The sequence below is a fragment of the Atractosteus spatula genome, chromosome 3, assembly GCF_055471065.1.
Source record: "Atractosteus spatula isolate fAtrSpa1 chromosome 3, fAtrSpa1.hap1, whole genome shotgun sequence".
In the NCBI taxonomy this organism is placed as follows: domain Eukaryota; kingdom Metazoa; phylum Chordata; class Actinopteri; order Semionotiformes; family Lepisosteidae; genus Atractosteus; species Atractosteus spatula.
This window is the reverse complement of record NC_142708.1, coordinates 33,688,194-33,706,296: the sequence shown is the minus strand read 5'-3', so window position 1 is coordinate 33,706,296 and position 18,103 is coordinate 33,688,194. Positions and strand designations below refer to the sequence as shown.

General features: G+C 35.9%; 1 protein-coding gene across 1 annotated transcript in view; it reads left to right on the top strand.

The window, feature by feature from the left end:
• The window catches only part of LOC148837733 (uncharacterized), a 116,713-nt gene that overhangs the window by 37,874 nt on the left and 60,736 nt on the right, over positions 1-18,103 (top strand). The window contains exon 6 of the mRNA XM_088911728.1: positions 2,922-3,036. Within this exon, the coding sequence (XP_088767854.1) occupies positions 2,922-3,036 (115 nt within the window). The remainder of the gene's footprint in view (positions 1-2,921; positions 3,037-18,103) is intronic.

The window sequence follows — 18,103 nt, the reverse complement described above, 5'->3', positions numbered from 1 at the left end:
AAAAACTTTATTTGATATAGCGCCTTTAAACGTGGCTTCTCAAAGCGATTTACAGAGTGACAACAGGAACAACAACAATTAAAAATAAGCAATAAAAAAGCACCATTTCAGTGAGAGGGGTGAGCCTGTTTAGTCGAGCAAAGGAGATGTGAATTCATTTTTCAAGCCTTGATACAATTCACAACAGAGTCTAACAGATTTTAAATCGTCAGGCATTTTCTTGACGGCAAAGGTCTCGTAGTGGATGTTGCAATACGTCCATGCATTTCTGGAGCAATCTCTCTAATTCGTGCAACTACACCGCTGTGTCGGCTTGTCATCGCTCTAGCACCGTCTGTACAAACTCCGACGCATTTTATCCAGCCGATGCCATTCTCTTCGATAAATTCATTCAGAAACTGAAATATGTGCTCTCCTGTAGTTCCTGTTGGTAGCGGCTTACAGAACAGAAAGTCCTCATGGGACGTACCCTCAAACTCGTATCTAACGTAAACGAGCAAATTGGCCAAATCGACGACATCTACAGATTCATCTAATTGCAGTGAAAAGCATCTGCTCATCTTAACGCGCTCTATCAGCGTACTTTTGACATCATCCGCCAGTAATTCTATGAGTGGCTGTGTCTTTCGGAGGGGGAAGCAGGTCGAGCTGCTTAGCAGCTTTTTCGCCACACATAGTACGTGTCAGGTCTTTTGCCAACGGTAAATAAGGTTCTTCAAAAATAGTGTGGGGCTTACCTGCTTTAGCAATCTGCAAGCTTGCAATTTTCCCCGTTTCCGTTTCAGGAGTCCGTCTCAGAAGTTAAAAAAAGTTATTTCACGCGCGTGGGAGTGAAACACAGAGACGCTCTGTGTATTTTTCTCAAATTAACCTAGAACGGTTCTTAAATATTTTTTTGTTATCTATCACGCTTTCCTGTGCTTACAACATTGCCATTGTTCCAAAATCACATACATTAGAATAGAATTACATTGTGGCTCTTGTGTCCACTCAAGTATTAGCGCGCTCTGTATCATAGTACATGGGCTGCGTATTCGACACGTATTAAAATAGAAAATATGAAAACCTGTCCCGATTTTTCAGTGCACACAACAAAGTTCCAGGGTCATATGGCGTACCAGCTGGCAGCGCTCCACTGGCATAGGGACTTCAGCTATCATAATGGGATATTGGTTTATAAATTCTGGTCCAAACGAAGGAGTGCTAGCCAATTGTCCACCAGCACTACTTATAGCAACAACCTGGTTTTCCTTGGAGATCTGCCATTCCAAGAGTTCTGACAAATACCTATTACTCCTGTCCAAAAAAAGTTTGGATTGAGATTAAATTTGGGAGTATAACCAAGCAAAAAAAATCGGAAAATTCTTGTACTACCTCAAAGGCTGATGTTAATTGTGAATCATGCGATTTGCAGGCTTCGTTTCTTCAAACAATAACTCTGATACTGTATACCTCCTCTCCTTAGTGTTTGATGACTAGTAACAGAGCTTTCAGAGGTAACAAAACAAACTAAAAATATAAAAAGGAAAATTCCAAACTTGAATGCCAACGGTAAGAATAATGCAAAACATTAACAAACAAGATCAAAAGTAGATGTTAGCAAGAGCAGAGGCATGGATAGCATTCTAGGTGAGCTGATCAAAGCAGGAGGCTGAAGAGCAGCATGTGAGACAGGTACTGTATGTGGCCCAAATATTGGTGCAATTCAATCCTGAAATGCTTATGAAGAATACCTGAGAGTCTGTGAAATTAGCTAAAGCTCTCATTATTCACATGAGCATGGAAAAGATCAATGTGGTTAAAGAAACTTGAGTGAAGAACAAGGTGGAATTAGGAAAGATGGAAACAGAAATTAGCACTGAATCTAATAGCAGAAATGGTAGTAAACATACCAGCATAGCTAATATCGCTAGATGATCTGCTCCTGTCCTCCTTTTTCAGAAGCATTTTCAAAAATGTAATGGCCACAGAAAACATAGAAAGTGGTGGAGATTGAATAAACAAGAAAAGCATTGTTCTAGGAACATTTGAGAGAAGTGTCGAAAGGACTAAGGACTATACATAAACAAGCATAACGTTAAAATCATAGTAATGAGAAGAAAAAGAGGAAATACTGTAGGTAGATGATGAAAATTTTGAATGTGTGGAATAATTCATATATGTTGAAAGTTTGATAAATGACAGCAAGTGCTTCAGTGAAATAATTTGAATAGCATTAGAAAACTTTTGTACATGAAGCGAGATTTGGAAGAAAGGCTACAATTCAATCAGAAGAAAACTGAGAATTCTAGGCAAGTGCCCCTGTGTTTATAACACCTAAACCTTGAGGAAAAGAGATCTAGAATGGCTGAGTACATCTGAGATGAAGTGCTATAATCAACTGGCAGCAGTAAGTAAAAAAGTATAGTGTATGTCAAGAACTTAAAAGATCAAGATCAGTAAATAAGTCAAAGATCACAAGCTGGTACACTTGGGGCATAATAGCAGATTGAAGGATGACAGAATACTGGAACTAATAATGCCAGGAATGAAGGATAAAAGTGTAAAGAGAGAAAACCAACAAGAAGCAGCATTAAGGAAGCAGTAGAAATGTCACAGAAGAGAATAGGTTTATGAAATCCATCAAGAGAGAAAGAGAAAGGCTTTTGCCATTGGCCTTGACAGTCGCTTGAAGGACTGTAGAGGGCATTTGATCGAATACCTTAATAAAAAAAAAAAAGAAAAGCCAAGTTTGATTTGCTTTGATTCCAAAAATTGCAAAAGCATAAAATCTGACATTTTATTGGATCCATGTAGTAAATAGAATTCAACATGCATTTCCTTTAGTATTTAAGAAAGACATTTTTCATTAAGAAGTTCTATAGACAATTGTAGAATTCGGTTAAGATTGGTAATCCATGTTGGTTTTGTTTCTCATACAGATCTCTGCTAAGCCTTGAGAATTATTCATCAGAAGTCTTCATTGCACGGGCAGAGCTTACTCAATTAATTGAAGAATGTCATAATATCCGACAAAAACTGCACAAAAACAATAAGGTAATAAGACTTCAACTCTTCAACTTTCTTTCCATTTATTTTAGAACGTCCTCTCTACCCCTGTAATGAATGTGAATTAGGCAGATTAATAAATAGATATTTAAGAAAGTACAGAATTTCTCTAGGAATTCTTAGACAGTATATGTGGAAGCTTACAGTAATGAACTTCAATATCAGATGCTTCATAATTGTTATACTTTAAACAAATGCAAACATTAGCAAACGTAAACCATTTAAATGGAAGATAAATGCCTTCGGTTGTATGCAGCTTCTCATATAAGCTAATCAAATCAAAGTACTGGTTAGAAATCATACTACATTACAACTTTACTGTAACACTAATGACTGAGATACTTGGTTGTGTCTCCAGATTAACCTCCACCATATGATTTAGGTGGAGTTTACGATATGGTACAGTTTTGTCCAATACAGGGTCACGGGGGAGCTGGAGCCTAACCTGGCAAACAATTGGCTCAATGCAGGTCATACCTTGGACATGACCGTGGTTATACCCAGTCCATTGCAGGTAACACACAGACAGACATGTACACACTCACACCAGGGCCAATTTTTAATTAACCTGCCACTATGTCTTTGGACTCTGCGAGGAAACTGCGAAGCACTCAGAGGAAATCCATGTGAATACAGGGAGAACATACAAACTCCATGCAGATAGGATCCCAGGAATAGAACCTAGGGTCTTAGTGCTGCAAGACAGCAATGCTAACCATTGTGCCACCATGCTGTCCTAGTTTAAATATCTCACAGATCAGAATTGACAACTGCGTGGTCTGTCTTTTGGCGTATAGCAACATAGTGCATTAATATTGTGCTGTGAGGAGTACAATACAGGGCATTCATTTTAAAATTTAATCATTATCTTTATTTTGTGCATCGGAGCTTTCTATTCAATCCTTTTGTGTAAGTTACAGATAGTGATTCCTCTTGCCACAGACATTTATAGTCTTTCAGGCTCAAGAACAGAAGTTGACTGATGCGATTAATGCTGAGCATAGATTTCCTGTTCTCAGTAATAGGGGTGTTTTTTTGTTGAGAAATTTATTTTCCTCTGACTTACTTTGTACCTGGCTATCTCTCTGTGTCTGGCAGCACACTGTCCCCCAATTTCGTTCTTGCTCACATGTGGAATTGAGAGCCAACAGTGATGTAACACTTCTGTCTGCTCGCTAATAACATGCCACGATGATAGAAAGTCCTGTTAAATAATAGCCGAGATGTTATTGCATGCTTTATCATTGGCCGTCTCATAGAAAATCTTGTATAACTGTTAGGACAATGTAATGGGATCATTTTGAAAGATAATCCTGCTTTTGTGGCTTTCTGTTTCCATCAATATAGGCTTTAAATTAAAAAATAAATAAAAAGGAGTATCTTCTTTGCGCTCTGTATGTTTTTGCCATCTGTGGTAAATTTAGGTTGAATTTGTACTGAGCGTAAAACAAATCTTAGAACTTCGAGCCACTGAATAGTTAATTCACTGAAGTATTATAAGGAAAATGACATAACCTGTCATGTTTGTTGTAGCAGGTGCACTAATATTTTATTGAAGAGACATAACAGACAAATTTATTATACTGATAAACATTTGTCATTAACAAGGGGCCTAATTTAAAAGTCACATGATAGTCGTGAGAGGTCAACATTTGAAGCAATATACAGTAAGAGCCTAAAGGTATAAATGAGAGGAGGCAATCTGGCCTGTCTTGATTATTGCTAGTAGCTAATTGGTCAGAGGATCACATTTGTCTAATTTTGAAAGTCATGCTATTAGTTTCAACAGCACAGCTGGGTAAATTGGAGCTGTACATCTGTGATGCATACTTTGAACCAAGTTGAGTAGGACGTTGATGGCGTACTGTATTTGTCACATTGATATCTTGCAAGAGCGCATTGTTACTTCAGCAGAATGAGGGTGAGATTTGTCCTGCTGGAGTGTTGTCACATCAAGAGCCTGCCATTATGGCAGCAGGTGAAGTCACAGGACAGCATCATGCTGTCAGGTTGCCATCAGGTACTGCAGGTGGAGTACTACAGTGACTGGACCACCACACTTGGAATTCCCAATTGCATTGATGAACTGCGTTTGACTGTAACGGCTTGCCAAGTTAGAAATTTCTGGCTGTGAACATCCCGGACTGCAAGTGTTTGAGCACTAATTTAGTATAGTCTCCAGCTACCAATGACAAAAAGGCTTTGTTCTCTTGATAAGCAGGGCATATTTTTTACTTTCCTAATTTACGCAAGGTTTGACATTCAAAAGGTTAAGTAACCTCATTGCCTTATCATGATAAGGGTGACTGAAGTGTACAGTATAACAGTCAGTAATTAATGGTTAATTTAATCAGTCAAAATGACACCAGAGGAATTTAATCAATTTCCAAATTCTGTATAGTTTAGATTTTTTTTATGTATCAGTTTGAAAGGTTGTAACACCATCTGATGCTGGGCATGCTGAGGGTCACTGTGGACCCACCCGGATAATGCCCTTAGGTGATGGTCACCTTGTGTGGTGTCACAAGGTGTTCTTTAGTCATGGAAAACGTGTTCCACATTTTCCCCCTTGAAATGTTTTAATGTATGAAAACATGTTTTAACATGAGCAACAAGAGTGAAAATCATTTTATGATTGTTCACTTAGCAAAAACACTTTGTGGTTCAGTATACCTACATTCAACTAGAGGAATGGATGTCTACAATCCATGTTGGAATGAATTGGTTGTGATGTAGCAGGTGCCTGGAAATTGAGTCACTGAGGCTTAGTCATTAGTGTGAGCTTGTGCTTTGACATACCAGAAGTATATGAGGGGCTAGCAGGAGTTGTAGCCATTGGTATTTCAAGGCCTGTTGTTTTTCAGTCATTGATAGAACTCTAATTCTTTGTTCAATGGTCAAGGATATTGAAGTCGAGCGTGACAACCGAACTCATCCCAAATTTCTTTACATGGGTTCATTTCCAGTGGTTGCAAGCACTTGAATGTTGTGTGCATGAAGGGATGCCGTGTAACCATTGCTACTCTCGGGTTGATCATGTTTGTGTTAAAAAAACAAGCTGTCATGTTAAAAAAAGTAGCTGGATGGTAGACAGGTCTCAAGATGTTCGCTTAGGGCTTGACAGTAAGATTCCCCACTACTGTATAACAAGACCTACTGATTGGAATTAAGCATTACTTGTGCTCATTACCTCATCATCACACCTCCTTTGCTGAGCTCTTTCAAAAGCATCATTCTACAGACGTTACTCTCTGGCATTTGTGCGGAATCTGCCATCTGTACAGTAAATCTCAGATTAAACTTTGATTCACCAGAGAAAATGACATCTTCCCATCTTATACCGTATATCCAAGGTTGCCTCCATTTGCTGCCAACTGTTAGCATGTAACTTGATATTGAGTAAGGAGTTGGTCATGATAAAGCCTACAGCTTTGTAAACCACATCTGTTAAATGTCTTTGCACTGTTCTGTACAAATCTCAATTACAGCTTTGGCTGCAGTAGTGGCTAACTGAAGTTTGTGTTTAAGATGTCCTGTTTTGCTGTGATAACATGGGGTACCAGGACAAAGGCAATCACTATCTCTAACAAGCATCCAAACATGGTCTAATAGATGATAGATCTTAGATGATAGATGGATACACATGACACAAAGTACTGCAACATTCCAGCATTCATCCTCTCAAGTTCCTGGTTCCTCTGTGCAATCCTCAGTCTTAGATTATAACTCAGCCTTTATAAGCCTTGTATGCAATGCATGTACATCTTAACATCCTCTCAAAAAATGATAATTCTGTAAAATTCATGCACCGTTGTGTATTTTGTACAAATTTAGAAGCAGTACTAGTCGAATCTTTTTTCACCACACAATATTCTGTTTCTCTTTTTAATTCAGGAACAAAAATGACCTGAAGATTTATTGCATATTTCCCCCTAGTCTGATGTCATTGTGTTTATGTTGACTCTCACTTCTAATATGGTCTCGCTAATCACTAATCAGCATAAAAATGGTGACACCTTAATAACATGTAGAAGTGCGTGTTTTTCAGCAATGTTTACTTTTCAAATCAATTTATGGTGCAGCTGTTGAATTGGCACCACTGTGTGTATTTTTCTTTGTATTAACTTCTTTACATCCAAGGCAAAGTGAGGGATGCAGACTTAATTAACATAATTAAACCTTTTGTGACCATATGAGTTTTCAAAATGCTTACCGCATTATTTTCAACTATTAAGAATGCTTACCAGTGATACATTTCATGACTTTTGACAATACCATGTATTGATGCATCTTGCTCTTTTAAAAAACACAAAAATAACACAATAACATAAATGTGTTTAATGTTTTTTGCCTTTCAGTATATAAGCATTCTAACCTGCCTAATACCTTTGTTTCATTGTTTCCACTACACATTTTCCTATGCAGTTTCTTAATAATAAACATAACGTCCAGTTTTTCTATGTTTCATTTAATTATTTCAGTTTCAATCGAATTTGCAATTCCAAATAAAGCAAGTGACCCAGATGGGCTTTTAAGACCTTTGGCTTTCCATTTGTTATGGCAATAATGAACAATGTAAAAGGCTTGTTCTAAAATATGCTCTTATGCCTCCGAGTACTCTGTCAGCCTGGCTTTATTTCATAATAATTTGTTTGCTGATTTATGTGAGACGGGTTAAAATGCTGCTGAAGAGAACATGCATAATACCCCGTAATTGAATTAATTAAGCAAACCATCTGCAGTGTTTCAGACAACGTACACTGAACATTACTCCAAAAGTAATCAAGTGAAATGAGTAAAAGAAGGTGGACGTGGATCAGTTTGTACAACAAAGTACTAACCAGTTTTAAGCATCCAAAACAGTAATTTCCTTATTTCCCTTGCTGCTTATGTTGTTGTTTTTGCAGTGCTTTGCAATTACCTTCCTCTTGTGCAAAGCAGTAGCAGGCACTAGCTGAATGCATGATTTTGTGCCTGACTGCTCCTACTAATTATAAAAATCTCCCCATTGTACTAGATTGGCACTGCTCTCTAAACAGTACATTTTTTTAATTTCTAAGGTTTTGAAATGTACATGATTGTAACTTTTACATCCTTTTCACTGTTTATTTTTATTTATGTTTAGCAAAAATAATCTTGATACGTAACATGCCAGCTTTCAAGCATAATTTTAGTGTGTGTTACAAATTCTGTCGTACATACATGTGGACCTATTGTACACTTCTGCAGGAAACAAGAATTGTTTTTTATAACAGTGATGAAAATCATTTGGTTCTAGAAATCTTGTACATCATGTTCCCCATGATTGCTGTATTTGAATATTCAAATAATGCTGCAGCTGCTCCAGCTTTCCAGTAGATGGCCACTGTGATTGAGAGTACTTCCCTGAGATAATAGCATGCAGGGGCTATTGAAGCTCACATGAAAACATTTGGTCTTTGTTTTCAAGGCTTATTAAACCTTGTCTGCCTTTATTTATTGCACTTCAAAAACTCAAACAACCATCTATCCTCATTCTTTGAAGTAAGGGACTCAAAGTGGGCCAAGTGGTTAACACTTCAGTGGGGTATTTTCCACAATTCTGGGGCTGGGGATGGGGGTTTTCAGCAATGAATCTACTGTCGGTCTTGTGACACTAATGGTAAACACTTGCTTCTCACTTACAGGCCTCTCTGTCTGTCTGCCTCTCCGTCTGTGGTTCTAACTGACTAATTCCAGCCCAATCTGTCTGTTTTAAATCCTTGTTTGGGACAAGAGGTTGATCTGTTACTGTCCGACAGTCTTTAAGTGAGGTTGCAGTCTTTAGATTGGAATGCTTTTCTTTTAAAACTGGCTTGCCCCCTTACATAATTATATTAAATAAAATAATAATTATTATTAATGGCGAAGATGAATATCATTGTGCAGACATTTTTATGTTGCATGTTTTGTAGAAATAAAGGGGCTGATAAAAACATCTGGATTATCATGAGGAAGTTTATGAAGGTATGCCTATTTTCAGTAGCTTCACTTGTTTATTTTTCTAATGGTTTTTGAATAGGATTACTTTTTTGTTAGGTTTTTAAATATATATTCCTTCTTGTTGTTTTGATTGAAAACATATGGAAAGTATGTATAGCAGAACTCAATAAATGGCTGCTGTAGTTCGGTGGAAAGATGTTGACCCTTGATTTATTGACCCTTAACTGTAAATTAGAGGGTACGTTTAGTCTTGGCACTTAAGACCGCGGTGCACAAAATGACAAACTGATGAGTTTTGGAGTGCAAAAAACAGTACTTGACCTTTTCTTTATAAAACTGTAACAGGACAACATCCAGCAGCCTTCTCATTAGCAGGGATTGAGGCTAAAATTATTTCACGTTCTCTCATTTGAGATGTTGATGCCTTATTTGGAAAGAACCTTGTGCTGGGATTGCTAGTTCTACACTCTCGCTCCATCTGGGTTTCATCAGATAAATGTTATGGCTTGTTAAAGTCATGCACTGCGTCAAAGAGACCACAGATTTGTACCAAGACCAAAAGATAAATACTTTCTTTATGTGAAAAGGTTTGTTTTTATAATAGCAGTAATCGATTTACAGACTTGCAAGCCTGATATTCCTACTGGTCTGTACCAGGTAGTTTATGATTATTAGTGTTTTTTTATGCCCCGAAAGCCAAAAGACAACCTGTTCCTTTAAAAAAAATTAACAACAATAAACATGTAATTATGGGTTGCCCAGCTATAGTAAATTGAATATAAATGGAATGCGGATGTTTATTAATTTAAGACAAAACCTGAATGCATTTACTCTACAAATTTGGTGAAGACAAGAAACTAATTCCTAATGTAACTGGACCAATTTTTTGTAAAAATAAAATAAGAAATTTAATAGAGGTCACATTTATCAGATAAAAGAACAGTGATTTTTTTGTCGTTGTTTGTGAGGTTAGCTGCTGTTTTGTGTGTAGTGATTAGCTACATAGGATGCCTTACGTAGCTAATCTGGAATTCCGAAAGGATTTCAAGCCAGCAATTTGTCCTTTGTTTAAAAAAAATGTTAAAAAAGACAAAAACTATTTTGGGGCATCACAGCTGTGTCTCTAATATCCCTGCAGGGGGGAAAGGAACATTGAATTGATAAAGAATTCATTCTCACAAATATAGAAATTATTATTCAGTCTACATTAAAGAAATGGTTTCATTCCTGTGTGCTTTCACTGTTTGTAAGTTCAGAAATCCTTGATGGGCTCACTTGTGAATGCATGACTTGTCTGCCTCAATTAATAGGGGTTCTTTGTTGTCCTCTGTTCAATGTAATTGAAAGCTGGTTTATATCTGCTTATAAGAGTAAGCTTAGAAGAAGATGTTTTATAACTGCAACTCTGCAAATTTAACTTTGCTTATTCAAGGTGTTTTACATGCATTACAAATTAAGCCATGCATATGGTGTTCATGAAAAATGTGCTTTGCTGAAGATTAGAATGAAAGGTGGAAGGTGAGAGGTTAATGTGTGTGGTGGTGAGGGTCAGGTGTGTGTTTGCCTTAGGATTTTGGGCACAAGAGAGAGATGATTCCTTCTGATAAGACTCTGGGCTTTAAGGACTTGCTATAAAATTTAATTGCGTGGAATAATTACCCATAAGCTGTAGCCCTTTTGTCAGGAAGTCATCAAAGATAGATCTGATCTTGAACCTGAACAGAAGCCGGGATTGTACCATGTCAGCTGCATATGGATAGCTGTAATTACTTCACAGAAGCAAGTTAGTTATTAGTTTAAAAAATGTCAGAAGCGTCTTTAAACCTAATTTGTTCTTGACTCTGAGGTCACTGTTATTCTGCTTTGCCTTACAAGCTTTTAAAGAGACAGCACTAAAACTAAAAATACTGTAACTGAAGCACTGGTTATCACTTTCTCTTTTTCAGATGCAGTCTTTAAATAGTGTTAAATCCTTACAGTGTATTTTTCACCCATGTAAAAAATGACAGGATTATTAAATATGGTCTGTTTATATGCAAAGAGGTTCTTGACAATGTTTCTATAGCTGTGAATATCAGGTAGCCCTCTCACAAGAGATTTCTGTACTTCTGTTGAAAATATATATATATATTTCAGAAAGATGCCATCCCTTCAATTCAGGAACATATTCAAATAACTAGTTTTATTTAATACAGAGCTGTGCTGTCACCTAATACATGCACAGTGCACTCCTGGGCTATAAAGTAATTAAGAATAATAAATATATTGATAGAATTAAATGCCTAGTGAACGAATGTGTAATGTTGTACTCTCTTTTTTTCATCTGTCCCAAGCATCTAATCAAATACACATTTTATTAGTTGTGCTTATCTTAAATGGCATGTTGGATAAAAACATACTGGAGTCTTCTAGAAAGAACACACACGTTATGTTTGTGTCCAGTTGCATTGCTTAGCTGTGCTACTCTTTTGCCAGCTTATGCCAGAAGATGTCACCAAATGGTAGTTTTCTCTTAGAAAGACATACAGTATGTGCAGTGTACTGTAAATGCACGAGGACAAAGCTTATTATATGAAAGCATCAGACTCATAAAACACAGTTTAAATCTAGCCGTGAAGATATTTATTATTATCTGATGAACATTTTTTTTTACTATTTTCAGTTTTATTTTAATTATTTTCTGCATTAAAATACTGAACTCAGCTTTGGACTGTGTAGTGTTGTAGAACAATACACCGCTTTACTAATCAAGCTTGGATTGATGTGTTCAATATCAAAAAGGTAATATGCACTTACTAGCTTAGTATCTCCTCATTACTGATTGAATCCCAGGATTTAATAAAAGGGAGGTTAAACTGCGTTCTGTAGCTTTTGAACAGCAGATGTTTAGGACTGGAGCACAATCTGTTAGTATTTTACCTACAGAAGAAAATGATTAATCTTTCTCTTTTCAGAAGTGCCTAAATTCAGAATAGGTGAATCTGATGTAACACCTGTGTAGAAGAAGTCATTTCTTAAAGGTCAAACCCGAGCTAGCAATGATGAGTGTTGTCTGCGAAGAAGTAATCTAAAATACAGCACATTGGATGCCTGATCTGGTGTGGAATTACCATGATAAAGAAGTTTGACCCATTTTTTTTCTATGACCATTTAAGGTTAAATGTAGTTTAAGAGAAAGTGAATTACAAAATGGTAGTGTCAGGGAGTTAAAGGAATGAAAATGAACCTGCAGCACTTAAAATAAAAATCAGTGTTAAATTCCTATATAGATAACTAAAGGAGGGAGAGAGGTTAATAAAATATATTTACTTGTTAATCATTATTACATTGCAAAATCATACAGTAGCAACACACGATGACTTTGATGGTAAATCTTAATAGTGTAGTTAGGGGATTGGTTTTTAAGATATTTTCTTGTATTTTAGGATGATATTTCGATTTTTTAATCCACTGATTTCATTAAGTGGTAATTCTAAACATCAGTAGTGGTCCATAACATGATTGGTAATTATCATACTGTATTTCTTTAGCTTAAAGACACCTTTTTTAAGTGAAGGTTACATTGACTACTGTTTGATTTATTTAAGTTACCAAAACCCTAAAAATAGAAGAATAAAATACATATATAATATAATATAACAATATAATAATGTACTCTGTCTAAACACTGATCTACTATTTTGTTTTCTACTTGTTACATCTCTTTATTAAGTTGATACAGTTACCAAAATGTGCTCATGTAAGATGAAAAAATGGTTTTATTTGTTCTCAATTTATGAATCTGTTCGGTCAGTTAAGCAACATGCAAAACAAAGTCAGCCTAGACCCTGTAACCTCTCCTTGGTCACTCCGTAGTGTGGCATTAATCTCAATAACTCCCGTTGGAATGTACTGTAAGAGCAGTTATACAATCTTTACATAAATCCATAATGGTACCAATCAGTACATTCAAACCTACAGGTATCATTCTATCTTTCTAAACAGTGCCTAATTGGCTTGAGACTCATTAACAATACTGTATCCATGCAGTATTTTCAAAGCTTTATGATAAGTAACATTGAATGTAAATGCAAAATGCAGTTAAGGCATAATTTAGGTCAGTTAGATGAGAGTTAACTTTTGACTTCAGACAGCTGCGGTGTGGGTTCTGTTCATTTGAATGGAATAGCCATAAGCCCTTGAACCTTTTTTTTTCTTTTTACTTTCCCTACCCCTTGCATCCCTTGAGGGGATTTTCACTACACATGATGTGCAATATTTTTGTAGAATTGTATCCCAACAAATAAAAATTTACATGATCTAGCTATAATCGCAAATACCTCTTTTCATCCCAGCAGAATTGACTACTTTTGAGGATAAGTGTGCTTGAATTGTTTTACAGCACCAACATGTATTTTTGTTCACAATGTGCTGTGTGCAGATATTTCTACAGAATACAGTGTCGTTGTAATAAATATTGCACAGAATAGTACTATATAAACTAAACAAAAAGCCATTGTTGGATTAATATCCAGGATCTGATGAATGACATTCATAGTTATTATGACAGAAAAACTCCTGATATACCTTTATAAGATGGAACAAAAAGAATATTAATCTTTAGGTTACTGTTACAATCAATATTAGTCATGAAGGCATTACAGCATTGAAGGTGTTTGATCATATTTGTCTGACAGGTTCTTGGAATAATCTGACAGTTAAAAGGCATGTTGACAGCTAATCATATTTTTAAGGATAGACTTCACTTCTTTGTGTTTGTATGTGTGTTGCACTTTGCTTTGCTTGCATAGTGCAGTTTTATTAATTTACACAAATACTTGCCCTCTTCTGCAGTCATAAATATGTTTCAGACCAAATTAAAGCAAACTGAATTCCACAGTACATAGCCTACTGTGTTTGCTATGAGAAAAAAAAATACACAAGTAAACTTTAATAAATCAATTTCTAGATTGTTGGAAAACACATTAATTTCACAACAAATGGAAATGAAAGTATGAATTAAAAACACAAATAAGAACACTACTGTCCCAGGATCAGGAATAAACAAATGCCAGTCTCAAGTATTATTAAATGCAGTCTAATATTAAGCAACCCCTATTCTTTTAAAGGGACTCAGAAAGTATTTCAGGGATGGTATTTATTGTAGTAATGTATGATTGTGTATCATGTCTGCAATGTGTATGTATGTATGTTTTCATCAAAAGAAATATCTGCCTCCACATTTGTCCTCTGTCTTATATTATTTCTTCCTTCAAAAATCCCACTTTGAGTCTTGGAAAGGCTAGGGATTAGAGCAAAGATGCACTTTCATTTTTTTCCTTTAGTAATGAGTGTTCCTCCAGGGCAGTGCGGCTGTGACTATATGAATTGTCTTGATAATAAAGAAGTGATATTACCTGTGAGGAAGATACTGGATTGTAATTTACAGGAGGGGACTCAGCTGACATTGGTAACCTATGTGCACAAAACCTGAGTGGTTTATAAATGTCATCAGAACCCTTGGGGTGAAAACATCTCTAGTGTGGAGTATGGTATATGTTGCTTTTAAAAACAGTTAAATTTAGTTTTTTGAATGCATGACAACACTTATTTACCATCTGTCTCTTGCATCTATATTTTTATTTTTTGTTTTGTGTAAGTTAGAATTATAACATTTATACTCCTACTTACTGTAACTTGTATATATAGATGATTTTGCATTCATGGAAAATATCACAGAACTATTGTCACTTTTTCTCCATTTAGAGCTAGCAAGTACAGGAGAACAAACTGCAAATTTAATAGCTCATGAATTCTTGCTGTACAGCAAATATAAATGTATTCATCACCATGCGTGAAGGAGTGGAGAAAAGACAAGAACAGGTAATTACAGCAAGAAAAGGGAGAAACAGAATCATGAACAATTATAACTCTCATAGCACATTCATTTCCAAACTGCTCAGTTGTTACCAGGTATTGAACAGTTGGTCTGACAACCCAGTATTATTTTTTTTTCTTTTGAAGTGTGTGTTAAATAATCTTCTGCTATTCATGTTAAATTCTTCATTAATGCTTTCTCCTCACTTAAAATGAGCAGAATACAAAGTACTATAATTTATCTCTTCAAATGTAAATGGCAATCTGTTTAAAATGCACATAAATATTGCTTAAGTATATTTTACCATAACCACCATTTAATCAGTCCATGAATAGCAATATACAGTATGCTTTTTACTTAGTCCTTTTGTCTGGGAATGTGACAGTTCATTTCAGAAACGATTTGGTATGGTGCATCCAAAGTGGAAAATACTATTCTATCGCAAAACAACATAAAAGCTTTATCATATAATATTTATTTTGTACCTGACAAAATCCAAAATCTCTTTTCTATATTCTGTAGCTTAGTTCTGTTGAACTACTTGAGAATATTGATAAAATAAATGAATTTCAATGAAGCATGTTTTTATTGTTGAAAACACAGCAAGCCAGCATCAATGAATCATGACACTTAACCATTGAAGGCTATTTCAGAAGGGTAAGATATTCAAGTGGAATAAAGATTTTTTGCCACATTTTTTAAACAGCTAGGTGTCAGTCATATGCACCAAACGTTTTAATGTTGTTATTATGTATACTGTTGTTATTATGTAGAAAGCTCTTGAGTTGGTTAAATGGAACAGTTGCACAGTACATACTTTCCTTCTCTGCATGCAGTTTTCTCTGGAGTTGTTTATTTTCTTCCTACAGTTTCATGTAAGTGAAATGCTCAGGTGATGGTTGCCAGGTGGCATCAAAAAACGCTAGAATTCCTAACTCCATTCCTCCCCCCATGTTTCCCCCCCACCTCCACCCCTCACTGAATGCTAGCTGACAGCTTTCTGGCTGATCCCAAGCCTGCTGAGAAAAAGAGCTAGGAAAGCTGGTCTCTTGAGTAGAGGCTGCACCAGCGCAGATCAGAGGTATATACCAGATGGTGAACTTGGCAGTGAAACAGGGAGTGTAAAGAAGCTCTTATTGCAGTCAACCCATCATCCGTCGCAGAGCACATGCAGCAGGCAAAGAAAAAATATGATAGAGAGGAACTGTTCTCTTGCCTGGGGACTGTATAAGAGACTGGGCGTCCTGTACTCCTGGGTTCAAAACAAATGAGGATTTTTTTGGGGGGGGGGGAAAAAGAAAGAAAAATACAACCTCGTTAGGTTTTGTACAACATTGTTCTCTTATTTCAATTACAAACCACCTAATGGTGCAAAAAAGTGGAATGTACAGAGATGCTTTTCTTTCATCGTCTGTTTTATATTCTTGTTTTCCAAATTGTAATTTTGAGTGCTGAATATAAACTGACGCTGTTTTGTAATTTAATTGCATCTAAACTGGAGCTGTGGAAAAAAAGTATAAATAGCATAAATGCACCGTGTTCTTATACAGTATATTGGATGTGCTTCTTTGGCTGTTCAAAATTCTAAAACTTTGTTATACGCCCTCATGCTGTTTCTGAAAGCTTAAATTTCCTCATTCCTGACCTTGTGGAAGAACAGCACTTTTCAGCAATAATAAAAACAATAAGAACTGACACCCTGAGGTTAATGGTTGCATCATATAAACGAGCTCAAATTGCTGTACTAAGTGTACTGTCTGCATTTAAAAACATAGAAAAGTTGATAAAATGCAGTCTTTCTATTCAAGTTTCTAAAAGGATTACACATGTTGAGTATTTAGAGCCATTGATCATTGCCTTTTTATTCTGTGGTTGAGACAGTGGTGCTGGGAGGAGAACAGATTCTGAAATCAGATACTTTGGAAGACATTCCTACCCATATGTGTCTGAAGACCTAATGGATAGAGAGGTGCCAAAACGCACTGATGCCTCAGCCTTCTTAATACAGACAATGATACTTCTATGCTGGTTCGGTTTATTAAATACAGTAGAATGTTTGGATGTTTATGCTGCATGCTGATTTTAATCAGGACAAACGTTTTTTTATACAGTATATATACTTTGACTCCAATTTAACTGTAAGTAGCTATTTGAGCATCTGAGAATGTAAGAAAATCAGTAATGAACCTGGCTTAGACAGCAGTACTGCTGCATAAATCAGCCTTTATGTACAGTAAGTATTGGCAGATGATGCAGCATTCCTGATCATGAAAGAATCTTACCATCTTCTGCAGGCTGAAGAGTTGAGATTTTGAAATGTTTGACTTGAAAGTAAAATCTGATAGTTGACCAATAACATATATATATTATTATTATGAGTTTTAGTGAAAAAATATATGTCCTTTAAGACATAGAAGATTGGATCTTTTAATTGGAGTTTTATTTTACATTTTTACAATACTTTTCTTTTTAGAACCATGCATGCAGGTGGACATAAACTTGCATGAGGATTTTTTTTTGTAATTACAGTTGCATTAAACACTATTGATGCAATGCTTTTATTGCTCTTTTTTTTGCTTTTATTGTATATATTCAGTGCCAACTGATAATGCGGCACCTAATTACTGAATTACCTTGTTCCAAGATGGGAAGAGCAATCACAACCCTTTTCTCATTTTCCATCTTTGGAATTTACTCTCTTGGTATGATGCTCACCAGATCAACTCAAAAAGAATGGAAGTTGGTTTGGCTATAGGATCCAGATAACCACAGGCACTAACTTGTAATCGTATAAAAGTCTCAAAACAAGAGCTGAGATATTCCAGAATATTTGCTTTGGCTTGTGGTGCATCTCTGACAGCTGTAGACTGTTTGTGGCTTAAGTGAAAAAGATGAGTACTTGTCATTTGAATGTGTAAAACTGTCACCAGTGTGTTTGTATTCACAGATTTAAACTGTGCTGGCTTGCTACAAAAATGCTTTGGCCTTGGGCATCATCTGTGTATGCACGACTGAACAAAACATGTTCTCACTATTACAATTTAGGATCAGCAGTTTTTCATAAACTATAATCAGGTAAACAAGCAAACCTCTCGCATTAATGTAACTGAATTTATGGCTGAGTTTAAGATTTCTGTGAATTTGATGTCTATTTCATTCTTATTTTTATTACTTACGCACTCTGTAGTATACATTAAATATACAGTTATCATGTCAAAATTACCGCAATGCATTTTA